Below are 16,061 nucleotides of genomic sequence, written 5' to 3' on the forward strand. Positions count from 1 at the left end.
TAAAATAGGAGGCATTACTTCCAAAGCAGCCCTCAGATTATATGCTCGTCAAGTACTTATCACCACGAGGCACTATCTTAACTGAAGCCATTAAGCCATTATTTTGTGTACATAACTGTGTACATACACAGTACTACACAGTTGCGTATTGCACAGCAATGAAATAGGAAATGCAGAAGTCACTTCTGCAATTTCATTCAGCTATTCTGAGGCTGGAAGATCATTAAAACAGAAAATATTTCCTGAAAGGATATTTCTATTCATAAACTGCATAAACTGCTAAATCTGACAGGTGCAAATGAAAAATCTGTGTATACAATACAGAAGAAAAAATAAGCTAATCCAAACAGTTGCATACAGCTACATTCTTCATGTAGAAGTATCTTTCATAACATATTAATAAACCGATCAATTAAAGAAATTATTAATTATTAGGACATAAATGGCACACACAATTAGAGAACAAAGACTGCTGCACACCTTGACATTGCAGACTACTTGTCCACGTGCATTCTTGTGCTCACAATTAGCAATGACTTGCTCAATCTGAACACGGTCAAAAAAATCTAGTTGCAAAGGCTCTGGAATGTCCTGAGTGAAGTCAATTGAATCCAAGATACTTAAGATTTTCCTGCGTACTGTAAAAACAAAACAATTCAGATGTACTCCAAAATACCAGAGGGAAGAAAAGGATTAAATAAAAAGACTGAGAATAGGAGCCTTATTTACCTCTGTAAATTCAAATCTTAATGTCAAAAAGGAAATTAAGTCTTCTGAAAGTGCTATCAATCCGCATGAGGGAGTTAAGAACATTTTCTAGAGCTGTTAACTCTGCTGTTTTCTACTGTTATCAGTTATGTATACACTTAATCTAACTTACAACAACCACGACTCTAAATTTTGTCTCTTCAAAACAGGCTGTTTTTCCTGCAGTCTTTTGTTGAGACTTAATAAGATGGTAAGGAATCTAAAGTTAATTATCTGGTATTTATATTCCCTGCCATTAATATACAAGTAAGTTGAATCTTAGCAACAGTCTCACTGTTGTTACTGTTACCAGTAAATTTATAGACTGCCACCTCCCTTTTCTCCCTTTCACAGATATTAAAACACACAGTTCTTCCTTCCTTTCCAGTCTGATATTTTCTACTCTCCCATGTCACTCTCCTACTCATCTATGTCACGGTTCTAAAATTCATTTATTCCACAATAAATAAAAGTATTTCACGTTCTGCTGCTGTTTTGAAAGACTACTATTTTCTTTTTCACAGTGTCCCCTCTAGATGCAGCCCCAATTCAGGATCAGAACACTTTTCTGAGAAATAATCAGCAGCCAGAACAGTTACCTTTGGAGGCAGTATCAAAATGGAGAAAACCACTGACAGATCGACTTTCGTCTTCCATTCCTCCTTCGCCATCAGCTGAAAGTAATGAAACAATAAACCAAAAAATTGAGAGAAAAATACCACCTATTGTATCAACACTGATACTGAATCAATACTGATTTGTATTGCCACCTGTTTATATTTGTCTTGAATCACTTCCAATCTGTTCTGAAGTTATGTATTCTTGCCTTTTAAAGTAACATTATTTTAAGGCATATTGGGTTGAAATATCTTTTTTGTGATGTTGTACTGTCAAAGGTCAAACTGACCTATAGCTACTGTCTGAAGCAAATACAAAGTAGTTATTAATAAAAAAAATGCCCTTTTTTCACTTTGGAGTATTACAACCACGTTCATCATCTTTCTTACAGTCTCTCCAGTGGCACTTCCAGACCTAAGAACACATTAATTTTCAAAAATCAGAAATGAATGTCACAAGCCCATAGAGAGAAGACTTCAAAATAAGCCACTTTCTCATACTTTCATTTATTTGAGTTTATTTGTCCTCACAACAAATTCTTCTTACCCAAGTATGGTTTCACAGGCACGTCATCAAGCAGCAGATGCAGCAGTCTCTGTGTATGAGAGCGCTGGCGGTTAAGTGATGTCACTCGCATTTCTATAGCTGCAGTTTTCATCAACCACGACATTTGGTTCAGTGTTGAAATCTCATGTTCTGGGTGGGGATAAGGAAACAATTATAAAACTGAGCACAAATAATACTGCGCACGCCAAGGAAAGCATTTCTTCATATGAGAAAACTTTTGGCGGATGCTGTTAGTAATTGCTCACCAAGTGTTCACAAGACAAAATTAATGAGGGATCTGACAGAAGCCATTACATTCACATCAATTTTCAGAAAGAATCACACATATACTTGCATTTAGAATTATAAAAAAAATACAGGATATCTGTACTAACAGTTATTGTACACAGTGTATGAAAAAACAAGATCGATTACGATTTCAGTGGAAATAAACAGACATCTACTAAATGCGAAGTTATCATTTTTGTTTAAAGTTGTTAAGGCTTGAACTTGGATCTCCAAAGGTCTTATAACTCTATATCCATCTAATTTAGACACTTAAGTTACATAGGAAATCATCTGAAATACTTTGCCTATTTTGGATACGTATATTTGAATACTAGGTTCACTATCATTTAAGAAATGACTTGTAATCTGCTATGCGATATAGGAAGTAAGTAAACGTAGTCAGTTTGAAACACTAGAGAAATGTTGGTCTGGAAGCATTAAAACACATCTATTTATGTAGAAACTAATGTAATCACCAAACAAAATCAAGATATTTATTTAAAAGGAGAGAAGCTACAAGAAGTTATAACCACCGACCTTCTACTCTCTTAGTTATGCTTTCAAAATTATGCTTATTTTTTCCTGTTACATCACCTAAAACTACAGTGATTATTAAAATATAAAAAAGATTTGCTTCTGTAGAACTGATGCACTCTGAAAGTCACAGAATCATGAAATCATAGGGGTTAGAAGGGACCCCTGGAAATAACCTAATCCAATTCCCTCCACTTAAGCAGGTTCTTTGGAGCAGATTACATGGGAACATGTCCAGGCGGGTTTTGAGTACCTCCAGAGAAGGCAACTCCACAACCTCTCTGGCAGCTTGTTCCAGCACTCTATCACCTTAAAAGTAAAGACGTTTCTCATGCTTATATAGAACTTTCCAGTTTCTAGTCTGTTGTCACTTGTCCTGTTGCTGGGCACTGCTGAAAAGAGCCTGGCCCCACACACTTTACTCCTGCACTTCAGATATTTAAGTGTTGATAAGATCCCCTCTCAGTCTTCTCCAGGCTGAACAGCCCCACATCTCCCAGCCTTTCCTCACAGGCAAGGATGTGCCAGCCCCCCCATCATCTTTGAGGCCCCCTGCTGGACTCTCTCCAGGAGTTTTCTGGACACAGTACTCCAGACGTGGACACTCCAGAGCAGAGCAGAGGGAGAGGATAACCTCTCTCAACCTGTTGGTCACACTTTATAATGCTACCACAGGTTACCAGCAGCCCTTCTTGGCCAAAAGGGCACACTGCTGGCTCATGGCCAACCTGTTGTGCAACATCAACAATACAAACTTAAATCATAAAATTACAGGAATTGTTCAGGAAGAGTACAACCTTTACAGAAATAAACGATTAGCAAAGAGGCAATCATTAATTCAGTATTATAATGCTACATGTATTTCTTCTGTGACTCCTAGAGATGCAAAGGATGCACTGAATTTTAACCCAGCACAATCTTACCTTAGTGAAGGAAATTTATCTGAAAGAGCGGTCAGGCACTGGAATGGCCTGCCTAGGGAGGTGGTAGAGGCACCATCCCTAGTGCTGTTCAAGAAGCGTTTAGATGAGGTGCTAAGGGATTTGATTTAGTGGTTCAGTGGGTAGGGATGGTGATAGGAGGATGGTTGGACTAGATGATCTTGTAGGCCCTTTCCAACCTAATGTATCTATGAATCTATAAGTACAAAAGTTACCTCTTATAGAAAATGGCAAATACTGCAGCTGTGTGAATAAGAAATCCTGACTGGTCCTCAGGTATCGCATAGTTGGACCCGATGTGTCAGAGCATGCACATAACTGATAGATCACCTGACAATTAAAAAGAGTAAATACTCATTTATGGAATTTATTTAAAAACGAAAAAGAAAAACAGAACAAAACAACTAATCAAATCAAAAGCAGAATAACCGTTTTACTGCTCAAACAGAATAGCCAGTATCTGTATTACATAAATATTGTAACATTACAGGATTCAGCATGTGGGCAATTAGAACAACTAGTCACCCACAATCTGACACTGAATAATCCTTCCTGTTAATCCACTTCCTTTAAATGTCATTTTTTCTTTTTAGTGTCCAGGTTCATCAAGACAGGAAATGTCATCTTTCTGTCCCCTTCCACTTTAATCACTTAAATTTAAAATAATTTCTAGATTTCACAAACCAACTGCATGATAAAGGTGTGTAATTTTTATTATTTTATTATTTAAGGCCAAACACCAGCTAACCTTGCATACATGTAAAATGCAACTGCCTTCCCTGCCTCCTCCCCGACAAGACAGATAGACAGATAGACACATGTCTCTGCTACAGAATGAAGAAAATAATTTCATTTTCTTATTTGTGATTACCTATCATCTTAACTGTTGGCAAACTGCAGTTCCAAACATTAAAGAAAAAAAAAGGCAGGTGGTCACAAGAGACTTGAAGTCTTGAAAAAAATATTTATATCATCAGCTTTGTAAGTATATACTAATTCCAAGTTCTGATATGAGTGTAAACTCTTTATTATGTGTTTAGAAAACGCCTGTTAAAAAGTTATCCATTTCACCAACCACAAAGCAGCTAATTTTATTTACAGTTTTTCACAATGCGCTGAAAGAAAATATGTTGAATACCTGGTAACAGAGTTCTGCAAGATGAGGAGATTCCTGAACTGCTGTAGGCCCATTTCTTGTTTCAGTGCCTTTCTCCAGTATGTTCAAAATAGCATGAAGGCAAGTCCGTGGACAACCCAGGACACCTTAAAAATACAAATCTTTCCTAGCATTCTTGATCTCACTTGCCTCCACAACAAATACACATTTGTACACAGAACCACAGAAACTGAACTCTTCAGATACCTTATTCTGTACCATACAACTTCAAAGAGCAGCAGAAAAGAAACATACATAGATTCTTTTGAATTAAAATAGAAGGAGGAACTCTTTCAGAAAAAATGAAATGAAAACATATATAGTTACTCTGCAGGCTTTTGAGACTGGTGAAAGAAGTCAAATTATGCAATCAAAACTTATTTAAGAACTTCTTCAGTTCCATAAAAAAAGATTCAAGTGATACTTTAACACTCTGAATGAACCAAAGGAAAATCTGTATACTTGGTTTAAAGTTATATTCAAAATACTTATTTGACAATTTTAAAGGCGAGTTTTAAATCTCTGCATTTAGTCAAAAAACTGCAATTGTTAAATAATGCTCATATAGGTACTTGACACCACAGCAAATGGGGAAGGGAGAAAAGACTTCAATACCGAAGTAAAATTAATTCTTTAATAAGCCCAGAAAGACGCTGAGAAGCAGTAAAGGCATCAATAACCACATTTCTTACAGATGAAATAATCTTCTGTCTGGACCTTCAGACAGAGCTTTAGTAGAAAATATTACTTTTTTAGGCATATAGATGTCTATTATTTTTTTTACATTATTAATGAGATAATTCAAAGGGGTCTTAAAGGTTTTCTCATGCCTTTGAGACATCAACAGTCCCCTATCACATACCAGATGCCTGACCTGTAAGCCTTGTGTGCTTACAGCTTAGTTACCTGTATTCTGCAGGTACAAAATTTCAAAATACTCTCTTAACATGGCCTGCAAGCTACTTTCCAGATTAAAAAAATAGGCTAGCATCTTTCTGCACCTGATACGTGAAATAAGGTTATTCTTTCAAATGAAATTTAGGTCCTACCTCCCTTCTACTTCTATCTTAAAAAACAATTATAAAATAACAAAATTTGCAGGGATGCAGCATCCAACACAAAAACAGCTCATCTGTTCATTCCAGTGTGGTGTTGTGGTTTAACCCCGCAGGCAGCTAAACACCACAAAGGCATCTGCTCATTTCTCCCTCATCCCACCTGAGGGGGTAAAGTGGAAACAAAATAGAACTCATGGGTTGAAATAAAAACTATTTACTGAGGCAGAAGAGGAAAATGGAAAAAAAAATGCAATGGCAGCTATATATCTACATATCTACCTAGATATATAGATATATTTAGCCACTGCAATTATTTGCCACCTGCCAACCAATGCCCTGCTGACAACAAAACTGCTCACCAACCAATGCCCAGCAATCCCCAAGCAGTGGCTATCCACCCACCCCAGCCAACTCCCCACAGATTTATGTCCTTCCACATGGTGCCAGGTGGTATGAACAACCCCATGCCTCATTCAGGCACTGTCCTGGCTCTGCCCTATCACCTGCACCATAAAGACATGCTATTTTTCACATCTCTTCAAGAAATATTTAAAATACCGCTCCCATTGCTTTGAAAGCTTGTAAATATGCATATATGAATTCACAAAAGAATGAAAAATGCACATTTTCTATCTTTAGCACTGTTAAACAGCAAGACTGTTCTTCCTAACCTAATAATTAATCTTAGAGGAGGGGCAGGATAGTACTCAAGCAGTGTAACAGTTCAAAGTGTTGTCTTATGACGGGACTTTCTGGGTCCGAAAATTAATTTCTTCATACTGCTGACACAACACCAATGCATGGAAACAGTAAATAAATCAATGCTTCACTTCTAAACTAATATTTTCTCTGAGAACTCTCATTTTGAGTCTGATCTTTCATATAAATTTGCTCTGGAACAAGTTCTGAAGTTTAAGTTGATACTCAGATGCAGTATTTAACTTTTAAATCAGATTTTGAGGAATAGAATAAGGCTTGTTCTCTTAGTTTTGACATTCAGAGGAACTGATTCTCTCCATGAATTTTACAATAGATACCCTCGGTGGCAGGAAAACTGAAAAACAATCTGCTTTTCATATTCATACCTGGGTCTTGCAGGTTTGTGGTGCTGACAGGTTTCTTTAGTTCATATCCCAAGAGATACAGAGCAAGGCTGGGAGGACTACACTCAAGAGACGTGATGAGGAGATTCAGAATATGGATCCTTGTCTCATGATGGATGCGCGCCCGCTTCTTTTCAGGTTCTAGCTCTTGATTCAAAACGATCAAACGAGCAACAAAGTAAAGAAATCCATTTAACAAAACAACTTCCAGAGCCTTCAGATTAAGGGCAATAAAGTTGAGGCATCAGCTTATATTAGTACAGAGAAATACAAGAGCAAAGTTTCAAATTGCTGTTAATAAAATCCTAAATAATACATCCAGAGCAATATTAAATGCTTCCCTTCTGAAAACACTCAATTTCCATTAGTTTCAGTATACAATGGACATGCTTTAACAAGACACAGAGTTTTTTCGTTCTGTTAAGGGTCTGTCTCTAGAGAATGTAAGAAAAGTTTTTTTTTTACTTAAAAGCCTCTTCTTTCATTAATTTCATACTGTGCAAAAGATAAATGCAAATCATTTTACAAAGCCTTTTTTACATACCTGGATTTACATCATCTGGATTAATTAATTCTTCTGCATCTTCATTGTCCAAACATTCCACAAACCCAGCCATTAGTTTCTGACTAGTACTCTGCATTCAGCAATGGAAGGATGGAAATGAAGGAGATTTTAAGAGTACTGAAAACAGTAACAATTCCCTCCATAGAATTGGTACACAAAAATTAACCTAGTAACCTGGTTACTAAGCATTAAGAGTATATGCTAAGTTGAGCTTAGCAAGTAGCCACTGGAAAAAAAACAAATCCTCTGTTGTTACATATGCTACCTTATCCTCAGAAGCTGAAGGCTTTATAGTCTTCATAGAGACTTCTTCATGACTATCACATAGAATATTGTCCAAAAACGTGTGATTTTGCTTTTTTTTTCTCCAATTAGTGAAGTAGTCACAATGCCGCTTTAAAAGACTTTTTGGAGGAGCAGAGACAAGACAAAATAGTGCAATCCACAGTACAGGAGAGCTGTGAAGCTGTTAGTGCACATCCAGAGGAGCGCCACAGGCATGATCCAAGGGATGGCAGACCTCCTCTACAAGGACAGGCTGAGGGAGCTGGGGCTGTTCAGCCTGGAGAAAAGAAGGCTCAGGTGAGACCTGAGAGCAGCCTTTCAGTACCTAAAGGGAAGCTATGAGAAAGAAGGGGCAGACGCTTCTGTGATAGGACAAGGGAAACAGGTTTCAAATTTAAAGAGGAACAATTTAGAATGGATACAATGTTGTGTTGTTTGTTTTTTGTTTTGTTTTTTTTTTTACAATGAGGAGTGAAGCGGCATAGGTTGCCCCAGAGAGGTGGCAGATGCCCGGTCCCTGGAGACATCCAAGATCAGGCTGGACCAGGCTCTGAACACCCTGATCAGCTGTAGAAGATCTTGTTCTTTGCAGGACCGTTGGACTAGACGACTTCTAAGGGTCCCTTCCAATTCAAATGGTTCTATGATTCCACAACTGTTTTAATGTATTTCATCTAGAAACATAGCTCTGAAAGTAACATCACGGAGCACTAGGATTTCTCCACTAGTTGGTCATTCCAAATGCAAACAGACACCCACCTGATCATGTGTGAAATCACCAACTAGCTTTATCTGGATATTGGAGTTACAAGAAATACAGCACAAAATCTTGGCACTTTCAAAAGCCAGTTCAGGATTGCTGTTTCCATGATAAAGATACCTTCAAAAACACAAGATTATTGTAATGACTTTTTTGAGAATTGTAACATTTCAAGATGATAATGCATAGATGAGAGAGTACTAAACAATCACAAAACAAATGTGGCAAGAAAACGTTAACACTATGAACAAATTTTCATTCTGTATGAAAGACTTAACAATACTTCATCAAATGTATAAGCTGATGTGAAAATTTAATAATGACTCCTACAATTTTCATCATTCTTTTTATCCATTATCTACCCACAAACACTGAAAGACGAAGCTAAAACAACTGGTCAAAGACTCGCATAAAACACACGGACAAAGTACATTCAGCTCACGCAGAAATGAATATCACTGAACATTAAAACTATCTAAACTCAACTGTTACCTATTCCCAGAACAGGAGAGATTTTAAAACGATTAAAAGCATCTTTAAATACACTTTTTTTTTTAAACTACTTGTCAACTACAGTTACGTGAAAAAAAAGTAATAAGGCAAAAGAAAGACAAAGAGAATTTGGTTTCTCAGAATCTCACTGCTTTTTATGCAGTCAGTTCTGCTATTCAGTGCTGGTGTGTGTAAATTCATAAAACCTATTAAAACATAGTAAAACAACAAATCACTATATAATATTAAGTACAGTAACTAACGGTTAATTCTATAAAATATGTAAATAGACAACAGCAACAAAAAGAAGCTTTTGGTTGTCTCCCACTCTATGACATCCATCCAAAGTATGTGACGGATTCAAACTCATATGCCAGGGAACCACTGCATATGAGGCAAATTGGCAGAATTAATGAGGAAAAAAAATTAAAAAGAAAAAATATAAAGGCAGATTCCAGTATCGAGAAGTACTGCTAGCTGATAAAAATGAAAGGATAGGGGATTCAATGACTTCTGTGCCTCTAAAACCTCTCCCTTCTCAGTAATTTGAACGTACCTAGCAATATTCACCACATGATCGGCCTTTTTGGTGCGGGGATTGATTCCTTGAAGCAGCTGCTCCAGTGGTGTGACAATCAGGGAAAGATGGCTTTCCCGTAACAGATCCATAAAAAGATTCTCTTTTTGTAGGGTTAAGTTTAGAAGTGCAAGGCAATACTGCACTGCTTTCTCTAAATGCTTCTTCCCTGCGGTGTACAAAGAAACAAGAAGAATAAGGAGCAAATAAATTGGACGTATTCATAAACATAATTCACCAAGTCTTACACCAAGAAAGAATTCTGTCAGTTATTTACTACTAGGAAAATTCCCCATAAAACACTATAAAATCAAGTTGAAGTTATGCAACAGCAGCTTCAGATCCCATGTAGTATGCACTTAAGGTTAACTAAGTTAATAAATTCTAGGCACATACCAGGAAATGGGGCATAAGTATCCAACTGCTTAACTCCTTCCTCCAGCAAACTCAGAGACAGTTCCAGCATTGGGGACTCATTCAATAGATGATACATCAAACTGAATCCAGGTGGTTTGTATACTATTATTTCATCTCCTAAAGGCAGAAGAAAACACACAAAAAACCCCATGAAACAGAAAAGGCTTCCATTACTCAAGCTAGCCTGAACTAGAAAACAGAGCAGAACCTGTTGTTGCTGCAAGCAACAGATGTAAGTAACATCTAAATTAATGAAACTTGCTGCATCTGCAGTCTTCAGAGCTTTTCTTTATACACAAACCATTTAGGTAGCTTAGAAAGTTCTGGAAGAGTAGTAATGCCAATTACCATTACTTTCCAATTTCTAATGGCATGATTTCAACTCTAACCAGTTAGACTGTCCCTAAGCTGATCTGGCCTTGAATTCAGATAAACGATAGGACTTTATACTACACTGGAGCTATGTTAAATGGTTTTGTGAGACTGAAAAGTAACTGAGAAAAAAATTCCATCCCTCAAAACCTGCATGAAGATCCCATGAAGAAAACATTTACAGAAACCAATGTTGAATAGACCCACTGAACCACTGATGCTTAGAGTCTATATTTACTTACCTACTGCAACAACGTATGTAAAAATAACAAAACTACTAGTTTGAAACATGAAGTTACTCAATAAAAGAAAAGAAAAGCAAAATTCAAGACTGGTCTCTGACTTATCCAGTCCCCTGGTTCAAAAAAAAAAAATAGGAAAGCAGTCAGTATCATTTTTAAATATGCAAGTGACAAAGGAGCGTGCGGTTTCTTTAGGCATTGGAGACAACTTAAATCTTTTCTCTCTCCTTTTTTCATTTATTCTGTCTGCTTCCTCTTAACATGTTGATAGACACACCAAAACACTGCAGACAAAGTTAATTCAATAAATGTATTTGTCTAAAAAAGTAGTTCCAGCCCATTTCTCAAATACATCACATAATTCACAATCAAACAAGATGAAGCAGTAGCTGAAGACAAGAATGAGCTAACAATGATTGCTCAAACCAGTTCAGCTAAAAACTGTCAAGAAACAGGGCACAGAGGCCTCTACATTGAGCTTGCTGCAGACTGAAAGCGTCTTTAAGTTAGAATCATTTCTGAAATGATTCTAACAGCTCTCTACTGCTACAGTAAACCAATAAGCATCAGGTTGGCATTCAGTGCAAAGGAGAAACTTTGTATTGAAACAAATCTGTAGCCCAAATGGAGTTCCCATATGTCTTATGAGGTAATTGCAATTTGACTTGGTATTTAAAAGAACAGCTGTACAGAATTAAATAATTTCAGATCACAATTCTATTATTATTGACTGCTGTGAATAATCAATATATTATTGGATAAAGGATATATCAAGTACACTGATATTTTTAAATTGACTCTATGTATAGTGGTGATTAAAATCTAGACAAAAAGGAAAAAATCCAGGGAAATAAGACTCAAAATTTTTTTAGATTTTTTTTTTTATGTGTCGAATGTGGGTTTTAACCAAATCAGCAATGGAATAGAAATGTAAGTGATCCTCCTAGTAGAGCTAGAGATGCTCAAAATCATTTACATGAAGCCCTACTAAATCAGGAGTATAACTCCCCATAGTATGTGGACTTTTTTAAAGTCTTCCTATATTACTGCCCTGACCCATCTTTTTGCCTCCTTACTTGCTATATGAACAAGATCAGAAGATTGAGGCAAGACAGCAAACCAAGTTACAGTTCTGTTTGTCAGTGAACAAATCTAAGTGAACAAACAAGTTAACCTTGTAGCTCCACGTATTGGTCCACGAAGTCTTCAAGCTGAGGTTCATAGTCCCGCAGCAATTTGTAAAATACCTCCAGTACTACCTCAGCAACTTCCCACTGTAGATAATGACAAAATAAAGAAAAATTATACATAGAATATGACTAATGCTGCAGCAACAAGGCTAGAATGCAAATAATACAACAGAATACACTGATGTGGTGGATCAGATGCACAGCATGACTGCCTCATTTTAAAGTACTATCCCACAACACTTAATTCATCACAACAAATAATTTAGACTGCCAAGTTTCCTTTTTATTTATTTGAAGTAAAATGAAACAGTAAAGCAGATTTACTGTCTATTTTGTCCTCTCTCCCTTATTACACATATTAATGTATTAAAAGCTACAAGTAATAAACAGGCTACAGATATACAGCTAGTAACAGTTCCTTAACAGCTTTCAAAATACAGTGTAGCATGAATTTCAAACAAACATTACTTTTTCAGCAGCTCTTCGGTAAGCCCTGGTGCGGAATCGAAGAAACACAGAGTCCCTGAGGAACTGGAGATAGGGATCGAAGCCTGGTGGGCGCAGACCTGCTCCCAAGTTTGAGGGGAATGAACTCTCTACAAGCGTGCTGATGAGTCGACAGAAGGCACGGGTTAAAGGATACTCCTCACATCTGGATTCAATCTCATTCAGTTCAACCTTCCCAAGAGGACAGCAAAAACAGAAAATCAAACATTCTGAGCGAGAAAGAAACACACGAGAACAATAAGATAAGGGCATCATCTAAAAACTGTTTTCAGTGAATTGACTTCACTGCACTTCTGTCCACAGAACTTCACAAACAAAGCAAAAGCAGTGAAGCAACAAAACTGTCATTTAAGTTCAACAATATACTCTTCATTAAGTTATGATTTATTGGGAGATATGCTTCAGCATTTAACTGCACTTAGCATTTAATTACCATTATAATGGAACTGAAATGTATTAAGATATAATAAAAATGACTCAAATTTAGGAAAATAGGAAAATCTTGAGATGCATGCTCATAAGGACCATGAAAGTTTAGACACTTTTGTATTACTAGTACAATACTGCACTATATTCATAAATGTATACAATTTCCAGAAATTGTAACAAGTCCCTAAGTTTCCCCTGCTCATATGATGAAGATGAGACAGTCTGCATAGGAACAAAGAAACCCTCACCTCAATACCAATTGCTTGTCTCTGGCCTGGAGTTCTCACAGTTTGTAATATCTTCAAAACAGAAGGAGAAAAGAAAACAGATAAACAATACGTTCCACTTCATCAAAGCACTTCTCCATCATTCCTAGCTGTACTAAAAGGTACTCATCACTTTGTAGCTGTAAGCAGTTTTCTATATCCTCTTAAAAGGCAAAAAGCTAATATTAGTCTGGCTGAAATGATGAAGTAGATATTGTACACTTACATGCTTCTAGCTTTACATTCCCAAAGATTTGCATCATGCTTTTTTTTTTTTTTTTTTTTTTTTTTAAGAAGTTCTATCCCATTATTGATTTTCTTCTGATACTGGTCATGGAACGGACATTTCCTTTATTAACTCCTTCAGCAGTATATTTTAGGAAATGTCAAATTAGGAAGCAGAGGTGGTGAGCATTTAAGGTACTACTACTGTAAGATGTCATCATTGCCAGTGCCTGTTGCAATCAGCAATATGTTAGCAGACAGAGCTCAAATGCCTCAAGTTCTTTCAAACACAACAGAAATGAGCCTGAACTATAATGATGGTAATTTTTGATTATACACAGTACAATGTAATTCCATTCCTTATGATTCCTGAGTTAACAACATTGAAAGTATTTTTTGAGATCAGTCTTCTTTAGGAGTCATATTTACAATTTTTTGTCTGAAATCAAGAGAAAAAGGAAAAGCTGCTTTTTTAAAACATCCACCTGATGTTTGCCATCTCATTGTGAAAGTTAGCAACCATACATGAAATTTCAATCAACTTTTCCTCTGAAAATCCTGACAGAGATTTTCTTCTTTCTGCGAGCACCACTCACAGCAGAAGAAAGTTACATGTGTTCTAAAAAAAATAAAAAAAAAAAAACAAACCACAACAGAAAAATACATGACCCATAAAACATTAATTGTTAGTGACAAACATGGAGGGAAAGAATATACTGAATATTACATGAGTGCCTGTTACAAAGCATATTTATGTAAAAATAACAGAGCCTGTGAGATCTGAGACATTGACAATACAATTCTTTTTCAAACTTGTTTCAAAATATGAACTGCATTACCTAAGCGAAGAACCTGAAATTCAATAATGAAAATGAGAAGTTCGCAGAAAATGTAATACTATTGGCACAAATACATATTCTAACCATACTGGCAACTTTAATCAGACTGGCATGCTATAGCTGTGAGCACTGAAAATCCTAAATTACCTGTGTGTATTCCAGAGATTGCCAAAGTGAAGCAGCTATTTCAGGAGATTTCCCAAAAGCAGTAAGAGTTTCTAACAGCTCAGCTTTCAAAACAGGAGGAATGCTGCACTGCAGAAGTCCCAGAATGACCACCACTGGTGTCCACTGAGGGTGTTCACAAAGAGCCAAGCGAGCATTCTCACTCTAGAATTCAACATTACAAAAAAAAAAATTGCATGTTATAATTTTGATGACTGTTACTGAACTGTAAGCTGGAGATTATAAGTCAGCAACAGCAATAATAACTGCACAGGTACACAAAACATCAGAAGAATGGCAGACTGTTCCAATGCAAACAACTTACATTCAACAAAAACCCAATTTAATGATTCAAATTTTGCCTAAAATTATGCAGAAATAGCCCCGTCCATAAAGAAAATTTAGGTGCATTATAAGTTTATTAAAATAGTCTTTTTTCCTAAGTAAATGCACATATATGCAATTAACCCTAAACAAGTACCTAAATTCTATCATTACCTAGGAAGTTTCACGCAATAGTTTAAATCTAAGAGCAGGACCATCATCACTGTAAGCTCACTTGAGACATTTTGATCCACTAGGCAAGATCAAGCCTCTAGCCTCATCAAATAAGAACTGCTTACAACCTTAGATGTTTATTTCTTCCAAGGTTATGGTTTGATATTGCTAGAATAATACTTCTTCCCCCACTCATTCAATGCTGACGTGATAGTTAATGTAGGTTTCACTGAAATAATTTGGCTTTCAGGAGAAACAGCTCTATGTCGGCACCAAAAAGATATGTTTTTAAAAGCCCAATTAGGTTCAGTGATCTGTCTTGTGTTTGTGTCAATAAAATCGAGAGCATCTTGATAAAATAAAATTTTTAGGCTGGTATTCTTCAAACCTCTAAACTGCAGACTCTGGTGGGTATTAAAGAAATGAATTCCATAGTACCCTGAGTTACACAGATAATTCACAAAATAAAGCCTGTTTTGCACTTTTATTTTCTTAGATTTCCTCCTCTGGCCAATCCATGGCACATTTTGCATTACTGGTTTGGGGATATACTGAATGTAACTCTGAAGGCAAGTTTCTACCATTTCCCTGGGAAGTCTTTTATTATTTTTACTTTTTTTAAATCTTTATCAAAGAACTCGCCTACTCTCTAAGCTCTTCTTCTAAATATACCTCACTTCTGAAACACATCTTCATGACAGAAAAGCACCAGGAAAGCAAGAAAATCAGTATGTTCGGTCATAGAAGTGATTTCTCATACTTCTGAAGTTCCCTAATCAAATGAAAAGAGCTGCTAAGTAAATTAGCCTTAAATATCTTTTTGGTCAAGCGAACATCACAGCTGAATGGAAATCTTCATGAAAAAACAATATATTAAAGAACAACAAATAAATTGTCACTTACCCAATTTACTATAACAGTGGTCAGCTGTAAAAAGGCAATTAACCCATCCTGCTCTTTCTGTGTGATTCCTCGGAGAGGCAGGTGACGATACTGAACGCTGTCTGCACTTGGCAAGTCTTTCCTTAAGTGTTCATGATAAAGCATCAAAGAGTGGAAAAAATGCTCCCAGGAGACAGGGCTGCCACCTGCTCCTTGGATGTTTTCCGCTAGAAAAATGACAAAAAGGTGACAAGATTTTTCTTTTCTTTTTTTTTTTTCTCCACTCTTTCATAGGGCAACCAGGAAGGTAGTTAAATTTTGTAAAAAGGAAAACTTTCTTATCTTGACTCAACAATAAA

The 16,061-nt window shown here is 36.4% G+C and overlaps 1 protein-coding gene across 1 annotated transcript in view; it reads right to left on the reverse strand.

The window, feature by feature from the left end:
• Positions 1-16,061, reverse strand: part of NUP205 (nucleoporin 205) — a 47,115-nt gene that overhangs the window by 16,034 nt on the left and 15,020 nt on the right. The window contains exons 12-26 of the mRNA XM_065742759.1: positions 15,724-15,929; positions 14,305-14,487; positions 13,076-13,126; positions 12,360-12,569; positions 11,876-11,975; positions 10,067-10,204; positions 9,650-9,839; positions 8,601-8,721; positions 7,536-7,626; positions 6,974-7,138; positions 4,813-4,937; positions 3,890-4,004; positions 1,912-2,061; positions 1,347-1,421; positions 481-638 (exon numbers count right to left, since the gene is read on the reverse strand). Coding sequence (XP_065598831.1) covers positions 481-638; positions 1,347-1,421; positions 1,912-2,061; positions 3,890-4,004; positions 4,813-4,937; positions 6,974-7,138; positions 7,536-7,626; positions 8,601-8,721; positions 9,650-9,839; positions 10,067-10,204; positions 11,876-11,975; positions 12,360-12,569; positions 13,076-13,126; positions 14,305-14,487; positions 15,724-15,929 — 2,078 coding nt within the window. The remainder of the gene's footprint in view (positions 1-480; positions 639-1,346; positions 1,422-1,911; positions 2,062-3,889; positions 4,005-4,812; positions 4,938-6,973; positions 7,139-7,535; positions 7,627-8,600; positions 8,722-9,649; positions 9,840-10,066; positions 10,205-11,875; positions 11,976-12,359; positions 12,570-13,075; positions 13,127-14,304; positions 14,488-15,723; positions 15,930-16,061) is intronic.

Source organism: Cyrtonyx montezumae, unplaced genomic scaffold (genome assembly GCF_038088225.1).
Source record: "Cyrtonyx montezumae isolate F1298 unplaced genomic scaffold, pur_monq_1.0 scaffold_3, whole genome shotgun sequence".
Taxonomy (NCBI): Eukaryota; Metazoa; Chordata; class Aves; order Galliformes; family Odontophoridae; genus Cyrtonyx; species Cyrtonyx montezumae.